The sequence below is a fragment of the Balearica regulorum genome, chromosome 2 (genome assembly GCF_011004875.1).
Source record: "Balearica regulorum gibbericeps isolate bBalReg1 chromosome 2, bBalReg1.pri, whole genome shotgun sequence".
NCBI lineage: Eukaryota > Metazoa > Chordata > Aves > Gruiformes > Gruidae > Balearica > Balearica regulorum.
In genome coordinates this window covers 108,971,458-108,995,016 of record NC_046185.1, presented here as the reverse complement: position 1 = coordinate 108,995,016, position 23,559 = coordinate 108,971,458, and the positions used below count along the sequence as shown (strand labels likewise).

Genomic DNA, 23,559 nt, shown 5'->3' with positions numbered 1-23,559 from the left:
AGACGGGACAGGTGACCCAAACTGACCAAAGGGGTATTCCATACTATATGACGTCATGCTCAGTTTATAAGGAGCTTGGAGGAAGAGGAGGGGGGGGGGGGCGGCGTCCGGAGCAATGGCGTTTGTCTTCCCAAGTAACCATTACGCGTGATGGAGCCCCGCTTTCCTGGGGATGGCTGAACACCTGCCTGCCCATGGGAAGTGGTGAATGAATTCCTTGTTTTGCTCTGCTTGTGCGCGCGGCTTTTGCTTTACCTATTAAACTGTCTTTATCTCAACCCACGAGTTTTCTCACTTTAACTCTTCCGATTCTCTTTCCCATCCCGATGGGGGGGAGTGAACGAGCGGCTGCGTGGTACTCAGCTGCCAGCTGTGGTAAAACCACGACAGTCTTTTTGGCGCCCAACGTGGGGCTCGAAGGGTTCGAGATAATGACAGATTTGATCGGAATGTGCTAGATTGAATTTATAGCTGCTATTAGCTATTTAGTATTAGCTGTTTAGCTATTAATTGGCAGGCTCCTGTGCTTGCCATGGGGCTTGCTTGCCTTACAATCTATTAGAGTCTAGTGCTCGTTAGTGGCTGCTTTCTGCTTTCGCTGCTCACTGTACTGCTGTACTTCTTATCATTTTACTGTGCTGTGCCTGGGAACATTTTGATAACAGCAATGGCGATGCGCCTGGGCTGGCAGGTGGCCAGGGTATCGCTGCTTTTTTTGTGCTGCTGTCCTGGACAGGCTGGAACTCCTGTGTGCACTCGAGTCGAAGGGACTGTGACCTGTGGATGATTCCACGTCGGAGCAGGACACCCCAAAGCGTCTGTGGCTGTGGTTGCGTCTGTGCCGCAGCAGGTATATCTCGAAGTGTCTGGGGCCGTGGTTGCGTCTGTGCCGCAGCAGGTATATCTCGAAGTGTCTGGGGCCGTGGTTGCGTCTGTGCCGCAGCAGGTATATCTCGAAGTGTCTGGGGCCGTGGTTGCGTCTGTGCCGCAGCAGGTATATCTCGAAGTGTCTGGGGCCGTGGTTGCGTCTGTGCTGCAGCAGGTATACCTCTGGAAGGACTGTGAGCCAAGGATGAGTCCATGCTGGAGAGGGTACACCTCGGAGCATCTGTGGCAAGGATAAGTCCATGCTACAGCAGGTACACCTTGGAGCATCAGTGGCTGTGCATGGGTCATGCTGGAACATTTCAAAGTGTGTGGCCATGGACGAGCCCATGATAGGGCAGGTTTACTTCTGAGAGGACTGAAGCGACTGTGACTGTGGGCAAGGCCACACTGGAGCAAGTGTATCTATGAAGGCATTGTGGCTCATGGAGAAGGCCACGTTGGAACAGGTGCACCTCGAAGCGACTGTGGCTGTGGATAAGTCTATGCCACAGCAGGTGTACCCCTGGAGAAACTGCGGCTCATGGATAAGGCTCCGCTTGGAGCAGGTAGACCCCTAAGGGACTGCAGTCTGAGGATAAGTTCAAGCCGGAGCAGGGGCAAGGGGAGGTGTTCATTGCAATGGTAAACTTGATGGTCTGACTTGAAGGGACCAGGGGTGGAGATTGTAATGGAAATACCTTTAAATTGTTGTAACCCATGATTTGAGTTGCATGTTACAGGAATTACTGTAGCAGAAATCACCTGAACTAATGGAGAACAAGCCTTACAGGAAGCAGCGCAAGTGCAGCAGTGGACCTGACCTGAGCTGGTTTTGGTGCCCAGTAACTCCACGTCAACCACCTCTCCTGTCCTGAGTGACCACCATGGTGGATGGAGCCCAAGGTTGTGGACCAAGTGAATCCAATGGACATTTTGCGGACATTTATAGACATTTTAAAAGGGTGGTCCACAGACTAAGGGAATGATATCAGCATATTATATCAAGAGATGAGAAGGGTGGTGGTGCTTAATGAGGATGTATTGAATTGTGTGGGACCTGAGCATGACGTAAATAGTATGGAATAAGGGGTGGATAATGTCCTGGTTTCAGCTGAGAGGATTGATTTTTCTTCATAGTAGCTAGTGTGGGGATATGTTTCGGATTTGTGCTGGAGACAGCATTGATAATATAGAGATGTTTTTGTTCTATGGAGTTATTGTTGAGCAGTGTTTACACGGGGCCAAGGCCTGTTCTGCTTCTTGCACTGCCCTGCCAGCGGGATGGCTGGGGGTGGACAAGAAGTTGGGAGGAGACACAGACGGGACAGGTGACCCAAACTGACCAAAGGGGTATTCCATACTATATGACGTCATGCTCAGTTTATAAGGAGCTTGGAGGAAGAGGGGGGGGGGGGGGGCGGCGTCCGGAGCAATGGCGTTTGTCTTCCCAAGTAACCATTACGCGTGATGGAGCCCCGCTTTCCTGGGGATGGCTGAACACCTGCCTGCCCATGGGAAGTGGTGAATGAATTCCTTGTTTTGCTCTGCTTGTGCGCGCGGCTTTTGCTTTACCTATTAAACTGTCTTTATCTCAACCCACGAGTTTTCTCACTTTAACTCTTCCGATTCTCTTTCCCATCCCGATGGGGGGGAGTGAACGAGCGGCTGCGTGGTACTCAGCTGCCAGCTGTGGTAAAACCACGACACTGGGCAATCACCAACCGCATGAGATTTAACAAGGGCAAGTGCTGGATTCTGCACCTGGGAAGGGGCAACCCTGGCTATACATACAGACTGGGCAATGAGATGCTGGAGACCATCCATGCTGAAAGGGACTCGGGGGTCTTGGTCGACAGCAAGTTGAACATGAATCAACAGCGTGCCCAGGCTGCCAGGAAGGCCAACCATATCCTGGGGTGCATCAAGCACAGCATTGCTAGCTGGTCTAGGGAAGTTATTGTCCCACTCCACATTGCACTGGTGCTGCCTCACCTCAAGTACTCTGTGCAGTTTTGGGCATAAAACTATTGGAATGTCCAAAGGAGGGCAACAAAGATGGTGAAGGGTCTAGAGGGGAAGATGTATGAGAAGAGGCTGAAGTCCCTTGGTTTGTTCAGCCTAGAGAAGAGGACACTGAGGCGAGACCTCATCATGGCCTACAGCTTCCTCACGATGGGGAGTGAAGCAGCAGGCACTGATCTCCTCCCTCTGATGACCAGTGATAGAACCTGAGGGAATGGCATGAAGCTGCAACAGGGGAGGTTTAGGTTGGGTATCAGGAAAAGATTCTTCACTGAGAGGGTGGTCGGGCATTGGAACAGGCTCCCCAGCGAAGCGGTCACAGCACCGAGCTTGACTGAGTTCAAGAAGCATCTGGACAATGCTCTCAGTCATATGCTCTGATTCAGCTGGTCCTGTGTGGAGCCAGGAGTTGGACTCGATGATCCTTATAGGTCGCTTTCAACTCAGGATATTCTATGATTCTATGATTAATTTACTTGGTTTTTCCCCAGTGTGGGACAAGCTACTAGGACCTTCTGCTGTATATTTATATTTATCATGAACGAGCAATACTGTAGTACTGTATAGGTGTACTCTTTAGTGCCCGACACCACTACAGTAATATATTTTTAATTTATAAAGTTACCCTTGAAGAGTACCCAAAAGCTATAGCTAGCGCTGAACACAGAGGTTCTTCTTCTGAATGGCAGAAATTGCTATAATATATCAGCAATTCTTGGCATTGTTCTCTGCAGTGCCTGCCTGATTAGTTACTGATACAGTTCAAGGTACTAGTTATGATTTAAAAAGCCCTAAATGGGTCAGGATCCACTTGTCTGAAAGATTGCCTTTACACCTTTGTCTCAGAACAGATTGGCTGGCCTGTCTCTCCAGTCCAAGAAGGACTGATGGCGCTCCAGGAGCTTAGATCAGGCTCCTTTTTAGGTACGCATTTATTATTCAAATACAGACATTAATGGCAATATGAAACAATGGTACTCTCCTGTTCTCCAACAGGCTGTCTACATGTGAGCTCTTGAGCTGGGGTCTGCTGCATGTGCCATGCATTCACTTTTAAGTCAGCCTCCCCTCATTGCTTCCCCCAGTCTCTCCCATCCAAGATGGCTAAATATATTTCATAGCAGAAAAAGTGCTGAAACAATTGTCATGCATTAACAGACTAAAGAAATAATATACTCCCAGCACAGAAAATTGCCCCCTTTTCCATTATCTTATTTTTCTGCCTCAGCATGGCAATGCAAATGACTAAGACAGGATATCTTCTGTGAGAATGCTCAGATGGGAAATTACCTATGCAAAACTAGGAAAAAAACAACCCACAACAAAGCCAAAATAAGTTAATGCAGTTATATATATGGTCTCAGAGTTAAACATCCTTCTCAGAGTGATACATCCTTCTAACACCAGTTAAAAAGACAAAACAGGCAAACAAGAAAACCCAAATGCTTTGTTTCTCTTGTAAATAATTTCTATTCCCTGACCATGGTGGTAAGTGTGTGAAAGTCAGCAATACCTGGACAGAAATAAGAGTCTTACATTTTACAAAGCTGCTTTCTGCAGTAGCCCATGAACCTCAGGCATTACTGAACTATAAATACATTGATATACAATAATTTTGGTAAATAGCCATATATGTCTACATTTCTTTTAAAATGATGCACCACTGAGGATAGAAAGGCCTTTTAAGGCTAATTAATAGCTGTGATTCAAAAAGCTTATGAAATGGATTAGCTACTGCCTTGTTCAGACTATACTGAACGGTGACTACAGATTTGATGACCCGTGTCATGAAAAGCTCTTAGCAATTATTTTTCTTTTGCCAAGAAATATGACTTATAAACAGACTCTTTCTCCAGACTACATTTAAAAAAAAAAGAATTAGCAAATACAACGCAGTTACCTGTCATGTTGCAGTAAACTTTCAAAGGTCCCAGTGCCCCACTGCCATCTGGATCTATCCAGTAGTAATTTGAAGTTTTGCCCAAGTGTTTGTATGCTTCACAAGAGAGTTCATAAATAGCTGGAATGAAATAAAACACAGCAATAAGAATCTTCAAATCCTGGAGCAAAAAATCCATAATGACAATAAATTGACTTTATTTATATATCAAGAACTATACCTTTGACATTAAAGTAACATCACTGACATTCTCAGAAAAAAAAAGCAACATCTTTCCCAAAGATACAGCAGTGATTAAAAGCTTGAGGCACACAATTTCAGTTTTTGGCATGTGAGAGAAAGCTAGAACAGGAAGAGAATTCCAACAACTTGCAGTGGGGAGGGAGGAACAACCAAACATTTTCAAGAGTATCTTTAAATTGTTTTTGAAAATACTTTGGTTCAGAACTTTGTTTATACATTGGTTTAAGTTTTACATCATAAATGGAGACACTTCTACTGATCCAACACACTTTTCCCTTCAGTTTTCTTTCAAGAGATACACCAAAAAAGCTTATGAGTTTTCTCTCTGTAAATTTTATAATTTTTCAGGTTTTATTACAACTCAGAATAACAACAAGTTTCAAAATTGTGAAATTTCTCACTACATGCAATACCTGTCTCTACAGAGCTCTGCAGTTACTCTATTATATATATCTACATAACTCATATTCTATTCCAGCAAGGTCTAAAATTTCACAATATTTAGTGGAAGAAGCTTAACTGATTTAGCAGGCTGGGGTTTTTTTCTGTTTTTCCTTGACTTCTCTATACTACTTTCTATTTCAAGTCATAAAACTGCTCGTCAAATTGTGTTATGATGAATAGCTCAGACATAACAATAAGCATTGTAGACAGCAGCTTTTCTAGTACTTCCTATATTTTCTTTGAAATGTATGACTATTACCAAGTTATGTGTATTATACATGATTAAAACATTTCATGCATATAAAAAATAAAACTGGTAATTTTTATATATAATTTGTAAATTATATAAATATTTTTCTAATCTTTTTTTTTTAGAAAAGGAATGTGTAACGTTTCTTTGTTTTCCAAGGACCAGATGGTACAGCTTTTTTGTTTGGAATCAATCAATCAGTTGCTAGAAGAAATGAAATGTTTGTTTAACCAGACTTCATATCCACTCTAAAAATTCATCTAATTTGTTGGCAATTCTTGCAAGCGACCTCCTTGCTAAGACTGGCTTTATTTCAAATGTCCATAAGGACGAGCTGTTCCGCTGGGCTCTGATGATGAGTGACTGATCACACACACACACACACACACACATTTAAAGGCCTCTAACCAACTATCAAGATGCAGGAACAAAAGCGGAGCTAAAAAACTCTCCAATTTTGATGTGGCATGAATGTAAAGTGAAAGACTGTTACCTCTGTATAAGAGAATCTCCTTGTCAATGCTACAAGAGAAACAATTTACTGGAAAGTTGTACGTGTTCATTACAGGGTCCAAAGTCAATTTTATACAAGTAGTAGATACTTTAATTAAATTGTGCAATATTCCAAGCCATTTCGCCTTTCTCCCCAAACTAAGGTCAACAGATTCTTTCATTATCAAGGAGACTCTGTGTCTGTTTCCAGACACTTCATGCAGATTTCATAGGGAATTCATAACCAATTTCCTTCAGAAATAGTTCTCTAACTCACCACATGCTACCTAAATGTAATCACAAAATATCAACTCTGTTAATATATAATTGTTATGATACCAAGTTGCAAATTTTAATAGATGCATTCCAGGTCAGGCCAAGAAGATGACAAATACTGTTTATGATCTCGCAGAGTTTTCTAAGCCCTTTCAGAAAATGAAGGGAGTTTTGTCTTTGTGCTATCCAGATCTTTATGTAGGGCCATATGACATTTTTGTCTATGTTTGGTCCTTTCAAGAAGACAGGCCAATCTTTGTACAAAGATACTACTACAATTCAGAAAAAAAAAAAAAAAAGAAAAAAAAAGAAGAGTGTTATATTGAAGACAAAAACAAGTTACATTGTTTAATCAGACACTCATTTATCACTACTGAACATTTTTATAGAAAATTAAAGGGTTTAGATACAACATCCTTCCTTCTGTTCTTCTGGAATAGGAGAAGTAAAAAGTGGTAGGTAGTTACTACTTAATATTACAGAACAGGCTGCTTTTCATTAAGTCAGCATTTGTTAAGCTTCAACATTATGTTGAACATCAAACAATAGAAATGAAGATCGTTCTTCCAATAAAGACAAAAGAATGTGATATTCTAAATAAATTAAACTGCTGAAAGGTGTATTTGTGAGTGTGTGATAGTTTTTTTGCAGGTTTTATCCACATGTAGATGCTTAAAGACCTTAAAAATAGGAATAAACAAAAATGAAAGGGTAAGTTCTAGTGCAAGGAGCAGTAATGTTCAAATCACATAATAGGAGTATAAGAACAAAATGAAGGGATAAGTGAAGTTGGTACACTGACAAAATGATTGGTAATTAAGATCCAATAGGAAACAGCAAACAATCATATTCTACTGTATGAAGACACTTGATGACAGAAAGAGATGACTTCAGGTAGCAAAGGGTAGCCACTAACGTAAACAGCAGAACAAAAGTGGCAAGCACCAGGCAGAGAAGGCAACTGTGAAGGGGAGGAGAGTGAGACATGATACCGAGATGACAAAAAAGTAGAAGATGATGTAGAAAGGAAGACAACACAAAAGTTTTCCTAATACCCAATCTAAACTTCTCCTGGTGAAACTTGAGGCCATTTCCTCTCACCCTATCGCTTGTTACTTGGGAGAAGAGACCAACACCCACCTGGCTACAACCTCCTTTCAGGTAGTTGTAGAGACTGATAAGGTCTCACCTCAGCCTCCTTTTCTCCAGGCTAAATGATCATCTCAGTTCCCTCAGCCGCTCCTTGTAAGACTTGCGCTCTGGATCCTTCATCAGCTTCATTGCCCTTCTCTGGACACACTCCAGCACCTCAACGTCTTTCTTGCAGTGAGGAGCCCAAAACTGAACACAGTACTCGAGGTGTGGCCTCACCAGTGCTGAGCACAGGGGGACGGTCACTTCCCTACTCCTGCTGTAGCTCCCAACACTTTCAGCTATGAGAGTCAAACACTAAAATAAATTACAAATCAAAAACCAAGGAGCACCACCTGCCAACAGCATCCAAAAAACCTGATCAGTCAAATAGTGACATAAGAAGGAAACTAAAGCTGAAGAAGAAACCATCACTATTCTGATACAGAACTGCACATCTAAAATGTTTCAAGCTGTTCCAACACACTTCAACTTATCTTTCTAAGTGTAGGCACACTCACCTAAAAAGAGCTCCAAAACATTAAAAACACTAAACACAATCTGATCCTTCACTGAGAAGATTCTAAGGTAAATGAGACTTCTGTTTTAGGTTTTTTTTCTATTTTTGCCTACTATGTAATTATCTTAATGTGAAAAAGACAACAAAACACCTGTTTTAGTTTCTGCATACAACCAAAGACGCTTTTCAAAAAATCCTTCTTGATTTAAAAATATCTTCAAAATATTTGCTAAAATAACACCCTCCCCTAAACAACAAAAGGTGGTAGTGGGGAACAAAAATAAAATCCTAACTAGACAAAATTGTCTTGCAACACCAACAATAATTCTTCAAACTAAATTTCCCATGGACTTCTAGAGACAGCAATTTCTGCATGACCAGATGGTGGATCTTCAGCCAAAAGTTCCTCACCACAAGCCACACAGGTAAATTTCAGGCACTTGCAGCTGAGATGCCCCTGCAGAATTAGGTTACCTTGATGAGAAAAAGCACAGGAAGTAGTGCTTTAAATAAAAGATAAGGCTCTAATAAGATAAAGCTGTAAGACCTTCAAGGCTCCTAGACCTCACAACCCAGGAAGCAGCCAGCCATAGCTGCTCACAGTGTGTTCACCTTGACACACCAGAGCAGCAGGAAGATGCCAGCACACTCAGCTAGCTGCAATGCTGAGTTTCTGTGCTCAGTCCATGTACACTTGGAAACTGCCTGAACGTGTCACTAACTGCACTGAGGTTCATGTCGAGGAAGAAAAATGATTGTTTTTATGATCTGCAGCTTTATGCACATCTTAAATGTGATGTGTACATAAAAAGATTCACTTGGAAATTTAAAGTTTCTGTGGGAAATAATTTTGTTCGGGTTTTTTTTGTTTTTTTTTTTTTTTTTTGAGTTTGGGTTTGTTGTTTGTTTTTTTGTTTTTTTTTTTTTTTAAATGGATCTACTGTGATGCTAAAGAAATTCCAGAAATTTCTTTCTGAAGAAATACAACAATTCTAGATTCAGTTACACTACATTCAATTACAACCAAATGACTTGCATTCCAGAAAAAAACAAATAAGGAAGCGTCCAAATATGACATGCATTTGCCAATGCAGTATTGCCTAATTATTAATGACAACGAAAGTCAGAAAACTTGCATTTCCTGGCTTTATGTATAACCGAAAATTTGAGTACACAAAAACCTCTAAAGCCCCGTGAGTAATAACAATTTGCATGCTCACGTTGCATCTACAAGAATATTATTTTCTCCTGTTTGTAAAGAAATGTTGTTATACATGAACAGCCACTCAACAAAAATGCAATTTTCATATATAAAAGCAATTAAGCAATTGGAAAATTTCACTGTAAATAAGAGAATTTGAGAATATTGGAAGGTACCATGAACAATTTTGGGTACCACCAAAATTGGCTCTATATGACATGGCGCATGCTTTAGTCAATCATTTTCCCAGTTGAAGTAAAACCACGATCAAGCACTACTTTTTGGTTACTAGGAGGATTGGGTACTGTGGAGGACTAGGTTACCTCCACAGCCAGAAGCTGAATTGAGCTACTGCAGTCTGAAAAGCACAACCAAGCACAACCCCTGGCTTCTTCACACACCTTCACAGTGAAACTGAGATTTGATTTTTTTTCTGGGATACGATCATCGTAGGCGCCCTTGGTTTGCTCTCACAGTTGGCCAGGACAAACTCATGAATTCTAAAAGCTCAAAACTTCATCCTTTCACTGTGGCACGTGAGATTAATAAGAGCCTAATACACACCACACAATTATGTTACTCACCGCAGTTCGAATACAAGTTAACTTAAGCTTAAGGGTTTAGTTCTGTTACTCTTAACATCACATTAAATAAGTACTACATCATTCTACAAGACATTCTGGGAAAAGGTTGTTCAATTGCTCAAATTATATTTGGAATAATAAGTGCTGGGAAAAAAAAGCAGAATCTTCTTCCTGATCATAATTTGTGTAATAGCAGAATCACATGGCTGGGATGAACCTCAGAGATAATCTAATCCACCTCCCAAAAAAGCTCAATTACATCCATGTATTATTCCTGACATACTCATGTTCAAAATCTCCCATGATGTAAATTCCTCAACAGGCCAAGGCAGCCTAGAGCTCCACCAGCCCTTCAGCATCAGCATTTCTCCCACTCTCTCTACACTGTGGAGCTGCTCCGCTGCAGTTTAAACTCATCATTTCTCTTTCAACCCACCATGAATTTGGATTAGCTTATTGTACTCATCCCTGCAGCCATCTTTTGGCTATTCACAGATATGTATTTCTAATCTGCATTAAAAAGGCCAAGTTTGTTCATCTTGGCCAGAGGAGGTTCACACGGGCCCACCTTTCAAGCCTGTCAAGGTCCCTCTGGATGGCATCCCTTCCCTCCAGTGTGTTGACTGCACCACACAGCTTGGTGTTGTCAGCAAAATTGCTGAGGGTGCACTCAATCTCACTGTCCATGTCGCCAACAAAGATGTTAAACAGATTTTGTATATATACAAAATATATATAATAATATACACATAAATATATATTCTAGATAAATAAAACATATTATATAAGCACACACATACATGCTATTTTAAAAAAAATTAATCAGAAAGGTAAACCAACAGAAGGAATTCTAGTTCTTTACAGCTGGACTAGTGTATATTTCTGTCCACTGCTGCATTGGCTGTCATGTCACTAAAACTTTCCATCAGCAAAGCTCCTTTGTGACTGAGCACAAGCCTTCTTCCTGCTGCCATTGATCTAAGCTTCAGCCTTCTTAAAGCTCTGAAGTTATGGATTGCCACCTTCCCAGATGCTATATCTGCCTCGCACTCTCCTTCTGCCTCCTACTGTGAGCTAATGAACTTATAAAGGATTCTCATTATTAGTGCAATATTCAAATATGCCCTGTATAAACAGAAAGGAAATTAAAAAGCAGAGAAAAATAAAAATAATAAGATATGTGGAAATTTGCCAAATTTGTGTCAAGTTGACTCTGGGCTCATTTATGTCAGTGATAAACACAACAATTACCATTGTGGTAACAAAGGGAAGAAAGTAGAGGGATTGCCATTCAGAATAAGAAACAGAGCGTGAGTTTATTTGCCACTGGGATAATAAAAAAAAGTTACTGCCATGGAGGTGAAAAGTGTAATTTGAGTTACCACACAGTAGTGCAACCTAGGAATTTGCTATGAATATAGAAGAGAAATGCCGCATCTATGGCAAAAACAAAGGTGCTTCTATTTCTCTCTCAACTTCATTCTTTCTTTGCTTTGGGCTCAGGGAGGGCAGACAGAAATTAATTTAAATCCAAAAGGCTGATCAAAGATGGATTTTTAAACAAATTTAGCAGTGATTTTAAATTAGAAGCCATAGATTAGGCAATTAGCATCCTTGTAACAGTGTCAGCCTACAGACATCACAAGAAAGAAGTATAATTAGACACCAATTTTTAACAAGGTGCTTTTGACAATTAAGTCATTCAAGAATACACAAACACTTTAAAAAAAACCCCAAAACCAAAACCCAAACCTGCATGCTAGCTTGGTTCTTTTTAGCTGAAATAAACACTGTTCAGGCTAAAAACATTTGAAAGGAAGAACTGCAAGTCATGCTAAACATCTTCACATAAGGCACACTTCCATTTTACATCTGGATGGTTTGGCAGATTTATGTAGCTGTAGTGCATTACTGGGCAATGCATCTGAGGGGAAAGTTTGTCAAAGAAACTCTTAGATATTCACCGTGCTTGTGCTGGTCTTACATTGGTCCCAGCACAGAAAGCTTCAGAGCTGCCTGGAGCTCGTTTGAGTCTTCTCCAGCTGGGAGAGAACAGGAACACTGCCAATATCAGCTTGCCCCCGCCCCCTTCTTCCCTCCTATCCCTCTCTCCCATGCGAAAGACTTCAAGGTTGGTATAAAAACTAAGTTTAAAAAAATCCATACCCCTAAAGAAAAACTACAATTTCTACTCCCACTTACTTTGTATTGCCAGGGCAAAGGAAAAGAAGAGACAAGGTACAAGCCTGGATTTACACTTTCCCAGCTGTGTAATACAAATGCTTGCTTCCACTCTGAAGCGCGCTGAGATACACAAATGAAAACCCCATCAAATTACAGAAGGGCCACAGTAGGGGAGACAAGTCCAGTAAATTTAGGTCAAAGTTACAGAAATATCTGGAATCTTATTTTAATACAGGATGTCTGTAAGTGCTAAAAATAGCAAAATCACTGGTTAAACCCAAGGATTTTTCCCCATCAAGTTCATGCTGGTTCTTTCCTGCCTTGAATATCACAGCATTTGATCTGTCTTAAGACCTGAACTTCCTCATCAATGTTAAATAATGCTCAGCTGCACAAAGAGATATTCTCATTACACAACTTTAAAAGAGATTATAGTGTCAGCTTTTGTTTATTCATGAATATTACTAATCCCAAAATGCATTACTCCCATGCTCATTTATAGGACTGTAATTAAGTTTTATTTTTTACAGGCCTCGACAGTTGTTGCAATTGTCACCATTTCCTTCCCCTTTCCCCCCCTCCTCCCCAAATCAGTTCCCCAAACATTTTTGTATCTGAACCTATCATAACCAGCAATCCTGCAAAGGACAACATGGTACCTTGCTTAGCTATACTTGAGTAAGTACAAGGTTTATACAAATACAAGGTTTACTTGAGTAAAACTTCCTCAAGTTATCTAAAAAAAAAAACCCATACTGGTCAAATAAAATAAGATTTCTTAAAATCTTACATTAAAAGCTTATGTTTGAGAAACAAACAAACTATACCAACAAACAGTAGCTTACCTACAAAACAACTGCTAAACACACAGACTTATAGACACCTAACCAAACAGTGGGTTTTCCAGAGGAGCTGAGCACTTATTTCCACGAACAGAAAAGAACTAAAACATTACGAAAACAAATGCTCGTATCAGCATTTACATTATCCCAATCATAATGCCCTCTATCAATATGACACCAATTTAGAACCAATGCATCATCTTTGTCATTTCCGTTAATCACTATGCAACTTATGATGCCAACAGAATTCTACTTTTTTAACTGCCATAAAAATATGAGCAGAAACATCTGTTCCATGTCCCTTTTTTTCATGTTTTCTCTCCAATACTTTCAGTTGGGAATGACTGTGTTCTGGCAACCTACTGGAAATGATTTTCAAATCTTTTTCACATACTGGATGAGCTGTGAAATTAGTAACATGTTAGGTGGGTACCTTGGAGGTTGCCCTGGTTGGCACGCACACTTTCGTTGGTGTCTGTTTCAATAGCAGCACTGTAGAATACCATTTAGACTATTTACTGAGGGGATGAGAATATGGGGAAAAGCATCAGGTTCTGTGAAAAAAAGCCCACCACAGAGGAGTTCAGAGATTTAATGGCAGGGGAGAAGCCCAAATAATACCCTGCTAGGCTGCTCCCAGGTCCATTACAGGAGCCATCAGCCCATCAAAGGCCCATCTCCATAAGCCCAGAGAGGGACCCAAATCAAGGACTTCCAAGCATCAACCAACCTGTCTCGGGCTGTCCCAGCACAGCCCCACCCCCAGTGTCTGGGCATGGAGCCCATCACCATGAGTTACTGGGAACAGCTCTCCCCAACACCTTTCAGACTAAGGGGGTTGCTGCCTAGGGGTGGGACACATTATGGGATGCATGGGAAACATAGTTCAGGATCACACAGGACTTACAGGATGCTGAGGGACAGAACCGAAGTCAGGAAAAGGGAGAGGGGTAGGTGATTTGGAAAAAACACAGGAAAAAAAAGAGGGATAAGTGTAAATAGTGGTCTGGTGACTGCGCTTGCCTGGTTGTGCCCTGTACCTGATCAGCGCAGTCTGTCCTGTCTTCTTATTAAATTCTAACTCTTTCCTGGGCAAGGGACTCTCCATCCTGTGTATGGGGATACAAATGCCAGCATGTAAGGTAAGACCATAGGTTGGAGGGCCCCTGTGTCTGTGATGCCAGCCCCTGGAGCAACTGCAGGTGTGAGTGTGTGATGGCTAGCAAAGATCGAGCTGGATGAGCCAGCAAGCAGGTGAAGCGGCCTAGGAGCAAGTGGGCAGGAAGGGGTCTCTAAGGGTCAGCTCTGGATGTGGGAGAACCTGGCTGTCACTAGGGGTGAGAGTACTGGGGAGGGGGGGGAAGGGAAGGACAGCTGTGGGGATCTGGAAAGTCCTGGCCAGCTCTGGGGGTGTGTGCATGCAACAGTCTGTACCAGTACCTGGAGTGGAACTGCTGCCTCAGGGCTGTATGTGCAGGTGACAGAAACTGGGGAGACTGGGATCAAAGGCCAGCTACTGGGCAGAATGAGGGCCTGAGCCTGCTGCTGGAGGGATCCACTCTATACATATGTACATATACTCCTTCTAATGGACCTCCATTCTGCTCAACAAAGAGTGCGAGGCAGGGTGAGGCCATTGGTGCTGTCCATGTTTGTGTCAGTGCACTGAGTGTGAACTGTGTGGACAGCCACGTATATATGTAATATATATGTGTGCTTTATGGACATGAATACATCTTTCGCCTTACTACTGGTAGGATCTGGGGTGATCAAGCTGCAGTAGCACTGTCTCTTTTGGATTGATCAATCTGGCATGATATGTTTTCTTCTAACAGAAAGTATCGCACAGCATATGCATTTCAAACAGCATACTAGGTCAGAATACAGAGCTTTGCTCCTCTAGCCATTTCCCCTTTTATTTACTGTTGCAATTAACTTCATACAGAGCCCTGAATCTGTGGGTTGTACTCAGCTACAGTGATATTAAACACGTCTCCCTTCTTTGTGATCAGTAACATACTGCTTGACAAGTAGTTCAAGTAATCAAGACCTGGCTAAAGCTCCCAGCTTCTGTCTGCTGAGCTTTCTAATCTGCAGAATGTGTTTGATGATGGTCATCCAAACTGCTGGAAGAAAACAAATACAAAGACCGAGTGAAGAGGAAAAAAAAAAATCAGAGTAGATGATTAAATAAAGAATGATAAAAGGAGGAAACAAACTGTTGAGGTTGATAGGCAACCACAAACAAATTGAGAAAATAGGGAAAATATGAAAATAGGGAAAACAGAAGTGAGTTTGAAAAGGAGAGGCATAGCTAAGAATTTCAGAAAGGCTTAACAAGTCTTCATAGCCCAGTTAGCCTGAGCATCAATCTGACAAATGCAGTGATATTTGTAGTGCTCTGAAGTAGCAGTGGCAGATATAAAATAAAATAAAAAAATAGTGACAAATGGCACCTTATGTTTTCCTCTACATTTTAGAGCATCTACTAGTTCCTTCTGAACCTAAAAGCATATTGAAAACATATAATGTAAAATAGAGCAACCATAGTCACAAGAAAATTTAATCTAAAGTTTTCTAAACAAGTGATTAGGGAATATTGATGTGATAAATGAGTTAATGTAAAAGGTACATAGGGATACATGGGCTTAACAATTTGCAAGATGAGATTCACAGAAAGACTGTATGGTTCCAGTAAAATAAAATCAATAGTGCTAGATGTACAGCTAAGTACCTAAGTACATGTAAGTAGTACAGCTAAGACTTCTATGGAGACAATGAAGAACTACAAACTACATCAACACATTTAAGTACTTCTAATATCAGCACAAACTGTATTTATGAAACAGTAGCATCTTACATGTTTTTGTAAACTTAGCTAAAAGTAAACATACCTAGAGAATTCCCCAAGCTTCAGTAAAATATTTAAGGAGTTCCAGTAATCTGTCATTACTTCTGCTAAAAGACTTGTCTAGCCAAGATAACTATTAGCCATCTAACCCAGGGTGAAATTTTAAAGCAACAGTTATGATGTATGACCGATATCAAACACCTATTTCTGCTAACGGATTTTAGTCCTACAGTTTGCCCTGCTTTGTCTTCCATTTAAATTACAGCATATTGGGAAGGAGAGTAATAAATAAATAAATAAAACCCCCACATTACTAAAACTACAAAAAACCATCACAGCTCTTGCCCCTGAGTGAAAAGGGTGAATGTGGACAATTGATTCCTAAGGAAGGCATGGAGAGCTGCCAAAATTTCCACTGTAAAGAAGCTTGAGTATACTAGAAAAAATAATATAATGATGTTTGAGAAAGGTAGTATCCATAAACAAGAACCAAGCTAGATTAAAAAATACCATCTGGAATATATATTTTCCACAGAGAAGTGTCATAAGAAGACTGGCAATAATCATTCTCTATGCTCATTTACTGCTGGAGCCATACAACTACTATTGTAAAGACAAGCATTGTCATATTAGTTATTAAGACAAATTACATCATACAAAGCACAAGAAGTATCTTAAGACTCCCACTCCACTTAATCAAAAATGCCTATTGACCCCATGCAAACCACATGAAACAGCAAACAAAGCAGTAAAACTGAACTGCCATGTTTTGTTACCCTTTGCGTGTATTTCTGTATTTTAGCTTTCTTTATCCTTGTTCTCCATTTTCTTCCACAAATGCAGCACTTCCCATGGCTTCAGCTTGTGACAAGAGAATATTACTACACTCTGAAAGAGTTGCCAGCCAGGCCTGAGAGATGATCAGCTTTTAATCTCATCAGCAGAGGTTCAATGCAATAGTCTCGTCCATTACTTTCAGGCACAAAGCATAAACATATCCCCAACAAACTACACTTTTGCCCTTAAGCTAGCCTAAAGGGTCAGCTCTAATGAGGTAGCTTTACCTTGCAGGGGAAGTCTGTTTAAGAAGACTCAGCAGGCTTCTACCCTAAGCAGCCCATTGCAGAAGGGAAGGGTTCCACTGCTTCTCCTCCACTTCAGGGTTAAGTCTGAATTGTTCTATATTATTTTGCATTTTCAAGGCTGTATTCCAGAAAAGATGAGTAGCTCCTGCTAAAGCAAGCATAGAATTCCATTCTCAGACACTTTGGGCCACCAGTCTCATAGCTGGTATACGAGACAGAGTTGATTACAAAGCCTCTGCTTTCTCCAGCAGATTATCTAGGGCAGGAAAATTCCTTATCATGCCCCTCTTCTCCAGTTGTATGCACAGGGAAAAGCACAAAGGTCTTTGGGAGTCTGCTTTTCCTGTGGTACTTCTACCTGCAGTAGGAGCGTCTTACACATTCATACAACTAGATTACAGAACCCAACACTGTAATGAGGCAGTAATTGGAGGTGGTTAGCAGTTTTTGAAAGATCATCCTCCCTTCCAGAAAAAATTGTGGGGTTACAGGAAACCAAGGATCAGTTTCATAATTTTCTTGAATAGTTTGCTTTTTCAAAATAAGTTTTTGAATTAAAACATTAGCTCACCAACATTTAGCATGTTTCCAGCGTGGTAGATGATAAATGAGGGTCTGATTTTACATTGATTAACTGTTCTCATTAAACTTTTGGCGTGAAAAGAGATTTTTTTGTGTGTGTGCAAGCTTTCTTCTCATTTTTTTCCAAATAGCTCTTCTGCTTGTAATGTTTTTCATAAGTCTCAAAGCACTTACAAAGAGCATCATTATTCCCATTGTATAAATGAGGGGGAAAAAAAAAAAAAAGAAGAAAAAAACAAACCAAGAAAAACCCACACAAGTGAGAAAGAGAAATAACTTGCCCTGAAATTACATCACTGGGAAATGCTAACACAAAGGACTGAATCCAAGTATGCTAATTCTCAATCCACAGTCCTATCAGGTTGATCATACTGCCTTCCATATATGGGAAAATTCATTACTAATGTAGAATTTATCAAATCTTTCTACACTAGGTAACGTACATAGGAATGCTACAAACCCTAGATAATATCTGGTTATCTGTTGGTACATACTGCTCTTTTAATGACAAGCATAATTAAAAAACAGTTCCCTTATTTCAAATTTTAAAAAAAAAAATTAAAAAAAAATACAGGTGGAGAGATAAAGACACCTGCACGTCTATCTGAAGAAGTTCTCATTACTATGACTACCATGCATCTTTACAGTTGATCTTTACATTAACTTCATTCTCTCACATGTCCATGAAAGCTAGAATTAGAGGGACTTCAAAACCCGTTTTTTCTTTCTAATGGCTATCAATAGGATTTTAATATCAGCACCTTAATGCTTTTTTTTCTTCTTCTTCTTTTGCAATTAAAGTGTTTTAACAGTGAAGTAAGCAATATGCTAGATTGTCTTAATGGAAAAGCTTAAGAAAAAGCTAATTAATTTTGAATTCTTTACATGCAGAGTCCTTTTCAAGCTACGATTAATTCTGACTTTAAAACAACTCATGTATGCTGTAAAATCAAAGTTGTGTATTCTTAATTACATATTCTCTTTTAACTATCCCCTGGAAACAATATTTGGTTGTGCATTCTGAATAACAATAGAGCATAGGTTACAGTTGCCTGCAAAAAACCCTCATCCAATACCTAAGCTTTCCCAAATTCAGGCTGCAATTCAGGCATGTTGCTTGGTTAAACATCGAATTAAGGGACCGAATATGCTCTGAATTAGTTCCTGACTTCATACTGTTACTGTATTGGACCCCAAATATATTTCCCCCACCTAGTAGAAATTTAGGTTAAAACCCTCACAAATCTTAATTCTAATTTCCAGCTACATATAAACAGCCCAACAGCTAAAACCTGAAGCCCAATTTCAGCCCTTACACACTCATCCGATAAAGTTTCCAGCTGATTTTTTAATTTCAACATAATTACTGCTGGTTGACTATTCATATTCTGCTTTGCATCCTAATACTCATTTTCTCCACTTAACCTTCACCAAATAGCACTGATGCTATTGCTCATTTTGGAACTGCAGCCCTTTCTGTCCTGCACACAGCTTCCATCCATTTACTTAGAATAAAAATGCAAGTTGCTTCCAATTTATTACACATTCTGCATTTCATAAACACCTGGTGCAGAGTAGTTCTCGGCTCAGCAGATAATAAATTAGTAGCAGCAGAAGTAACTAGAGCTTATGGCACTGAAACTAAGAACAAGCTGATTTTTTTAAAAAAATAAATATTGGAGTACAAAACCAAAAGATTGTAATATCCTTAAACTCAAAAAAATATTATCAGAGTACAAAGTTTTTCTTTTCCCAGTTCTTCAGGAACAGCTCAAAAATGCTGCAATTTGGAGCTTATATGTTTCACATGAAAAACTACATGAAGATCTCAGACTAAATCAAACAACTTCACCCTCATGTTAAAACAACATTTTAATAAAAAAGAGGTAATTTAATAATAGTCTGCAACCTTAGAAAAGAAACGCATTATGTTAAATCCTTTGAAAACATGCAACAAATAATAGAAGATGAATCCACAAAGACTATTACAAATTATCATAACATTTCCTTTGAAAAGCATTATTGAAAAGAGATTAGCCTCTTTAGGAAGCTAGCATACTGATTATATGATCCTTCTAATAAACTTCTGTAAACAAAAGTAGTTTCTTTATAAACAAGCTTTGAGAATCTCTATTCTCAACAGCAAAGAGACAAACAGCCCAGAAATGAGGTTTTGCAGAGCATGTATCAAATTTGAACATTTGATTAGTTCACATAGAGACTGTGGGAAAGGAGAGGTATAAATGGATACCAACATCACTGGCTGAGAGCAATCAGTTGTTGAAAGTGCTTTCTCAGAAGATGCTGAGAGAGGAAGACACAAAAGCCTCTTTCTAAAGTTTTCAGAAATTCCACCTCACTTTTTTCCCTCTCTTACTCCAAGATCAGCCTTGCCCAGACACACATCTACACCGCTGAGCTTGAACTCATTTCACTCGAGTAAATTACCTTCTGGAATCTACTTTCCTTAATGCAGGTCACAAATACAGAGTGTTCAAGCAGGACACAATTGCTCTAAGAGCAATTCAAAAGCCCACAGCTTTCATCAGGGACACCCAAATATCAACTCACAAGAGGATGAGACAGAAGGGTGAGGAACCGTACTCCTTTTCTTACAACAGCTAGTACAAAACTTATCCTGTAATAGCAGTGCTAAAAGAACTTATTGCCCTTCTCTCATTACTCCCCTCTGCCCCCAGTGTTAGGTTCATAAATATTTTCCCCAGCTCCAGCCTCCTCAAACCCAGCAGCTCTGTCAAAACCACTCTTAATATTTCTCCAAACTCACTTTCCTCAAAGTAACTTTACAGTTCACCTCCCTACAGAGCTCCACATCCCCATTAGCGTATCCCACAGCAGCTGTCTTCCATCAGCCCAAATGAGGCAAATCACCTCAAACACCAGGGTGGGGGGAATGGGAGCAACTAAAATTTTGCCCTACTGAAAGCTCCTCTTTTGTGTTTTTAAAACTCAGCAGCTTGGGTTTCTGGTATTTACTGTGAGTCTCTGGATTATTCCTCGTTACTCATTTCATATAATTCAAACAATCTGTCTTCCATGAACAAGGCTAATGGGTATTGCAGAGCCCCCCTGCATGCCTTAAAATGCCAGCTTTCTACTGGCTCAATATGTTCATGTTGCCTGGTTTACCTATGGAAAGTCTCAATTTGTTACTGCGAATTCAGTGCAAGATCTGTCAGTCTTCTGTAAATCATTCAGTCATACGGGCTGCTAAACCTGTGCTCAGTCTCACTAAAATCAGATGTTTGCATGCTCATGCGTCCCCTTCTGTGGCATCTATCATGATGCTGCTTTCTGCAGAAGGCCCAATTCTGGAATCCAAGATCAGTTCATGCAAGATGCTGCTGACTAAAACATCACGTTTCACTGACAAACATTCAGAAATGTCAAGGTGATAGTTTGTCGCAGCCCTGCACACAAATCCTTACAGGACAACTGAAGGGGAGACAGTTTTGTGCCAAGCCTTCTAAAAATATAGGACATTTCTGACTAGGCTGTATCTTCTACTTGAAGTGCATTAAAAAGCATCATTCTTTCTGTCTTTTGAACAGAATATTTTTTCACAAGAATGTCTTAGGTAATACAGTTTCTGAGCACAAAAGTATTTATGGTTCTTCCACAGCTTCACAATGGAGAAAATCATATAAAAAATATGCTTATATGCTTAAGCTCAGAGAGATTATGCAGAAAGGATTTGGTAAGCCCTGACACCCACAAGGACAATGCAACATTTAAATGCTAAGAAAAGATTTTTTTTTTGGACTTAAGGGTTGAATAGGCTAGGAACACAGTACTAAACCCACTCAAATATGATGTCCCATCAACTTAGCTCAAATTATCAAAGCTGTAAACATAGCGAATTTACTATCTATTAAAAAAAAAATTGTATCTTGTGTCTTCCCCCCCCCCCCGTCTTTCAACAATTAAGAACTAAATTTTGAAAATTAAGTGTCCTTTCATTATCAGTACTGGGTACATAACCCTGTCATACTGTGCATTTTCCCCTTTAGTTATATTAAATCATCACCATTATTTAATCACATTAAAAGTCCCCACAATTTGTCTGATAGCCTGGTATGACAGAAATGATAAATATTTTGTAAATATTTTACTACATATTTTACACAAGAAATCAAAACTTGAATTTACCATCAGAAATTTCTTTTAAAAGGTAATACCATTTCACCAGGAAAAAGAAAATTACACTGAGTGATTTTTAAAAACTTCTAAGGAACTCTGTGAGCATGCAAAGGATGAAAGCGATCAATAGTAAGAACAGTAATGGTTATGAACAAAGATGCACAAGTCAGAGACACAGATGTATCTAGTTAGGAATCTTTCTTATAGAGTTTGCATGTGAAATGCAAATTTATAAGGTTCCCTTGTTATCTTACCAAGATCCAGGTAACAAGAACAGAGAACTAAAGAAAGAAGAGGGAAGCAACAGGTTTTAATTTACTGATTCAAAGTAGATTTTAATTGGTGTTTTTAATAAAGATCTGCTCTTCCTTATAAAGCTAACAAGGCTCAGTGCTGACAGAACTAAATGTTATTACCCTGGCTGTAACAAAACTGCCACAGCAGTTAACGAGAGCTCTCAACGAATGATGGGAGTAGCGCTAAATGCTAGATTTTGCAGTGGCTTGCAGAGTTTTTCATTTCTTATCCAAGTTACTGGTTCAAATAGAGTCTCGGCTGGTAGAGGACAAAAGCAATTCCTCGCCATGGACTGTTTTGTAAGCCATGCAAGATGTGTTAGGGGTTCCAGTCCATACTCTAAATGGAGGCATGCCTACTCTCAGACACAAAGACCTCTGTTAGAATGGTTGGTTTTAAATAAACTGTCGAGATGACAATGGCAGTGGAGAAGTCAGAAATTGCACTGACATAGAGGCTCATCTGAGACACAGCTGAGGTGTCGCTCATGTTGCCAGTGGCAATATGATCCTCCTAGGACTTAGCGACAAGATCTTATGTTCTGCGACCATACCTGGAGATCCACTCTGTGGTCTCATATAGTAGCTAGACCATCAGATCTAATTTGCTCTGAAAAAGTTGTGCATGCAGGAGACCCAAGGATGAGAGAGGCTTAAGAGTGAAGTGTGCTTTCTGCAAAGGAAATTAGTAAGTAGCTGGAGAATCCCAGGACAGTATTTGTTACTTATTAAGCATGGAAAGTGGCAGGTACGCACACAAATCCAGTGTGGTATTTCCTGGGCTGACAAGTGGGAGTAACACCATTTGACCTTCAAGCCCTTGTAAGAGCATAATACTTGTCTGGCACAGCATAACTGACTGCAGCAGCATCCAGAACACCCTGTGCAGAGGAAGCAATGCTTTAAAGCTAGCATCTCTGTGCATTTTTAAGTGGTATCTGTAATACATTGCTCCCTCCACTTCTCTAGCGTCTAAGCAAAATGCAAAGTTAAAATTTAAAAAAAAAAAAAAAAAAAGAAAGAAAGAAATAAAAGACAAATTTTTGGGTATCTGTACATGTATTACGTCTTTTTAGGAAGCAGTGGGAGCTGTTTTGCAAGGGGGACGAATTGAGAGCTGTGGACGACCCCTGCACAGGCTGTGCCCTCACTGACAGGGTGCCATCCCACCACCCTGCTGTCCTCAGGCTGGGTCAGGGCAGAGTTGACAGTCCAGGGGACCATCAGGCAAAGCGAGGTAAGAAGCCAGATGCAGGGACCATTCGGGGAGCCCAGCCAGCACAGCAGGAGACTGGGCTGGGCACGAGCCTGCCCACGGGGGACCTGAAGGGAGGACAGTATGCCCCAGTGCCCCCCAAACCTGTGGGCAGATGGAGTGGGGAGTGGACCTATTTGTGACCTATTTGTGTTATCAGGCAATGAAGGCCTAATAGTGCTCTCAGGGTCCTCAGCCTCTGCTGTACAAAAACTTATTGCCTGTGTGACACATCCAGTCAAGCCTTCAAGCACTACTTTAAATCCCAGACATCACATTTACCAGTGACTCACCTATAGGTTTATTAAAAATCCAAATGGAAGGAGACTGGTAGGAGAAGTGCTGGGGAAAGAGCCAAATCCAAGACTAACTC

At 40.3% G+C, this 23,559-nt stretch overlaps 1 protein-coding gene across 2 annotated transcripts in view; it reads right to left on the bottom strand.

Annotated features, from left to right (window-relative positions):
* Positions 1 to 23,559, bottom strand: part of CNTNAP2 (contactin associated protein 2) — a 1,224,243-nt gene that overhangs the window by 382,496 nt on the left and 818,188 nt on the right. For both annotated transcript variants that reach the window (XM_075745282.1, XM_075745283.1), the window contains exon 12: positions 4,790 to 4,909. In XM_075745282.1, the coding sequence (XP_075601397.1) occupies positions 4,790 to 4,909 (120 nt within the window). The remainder of the gene's footprint in view (positions 1 to 4,789; positions 4,910 to 23,559) is intronic.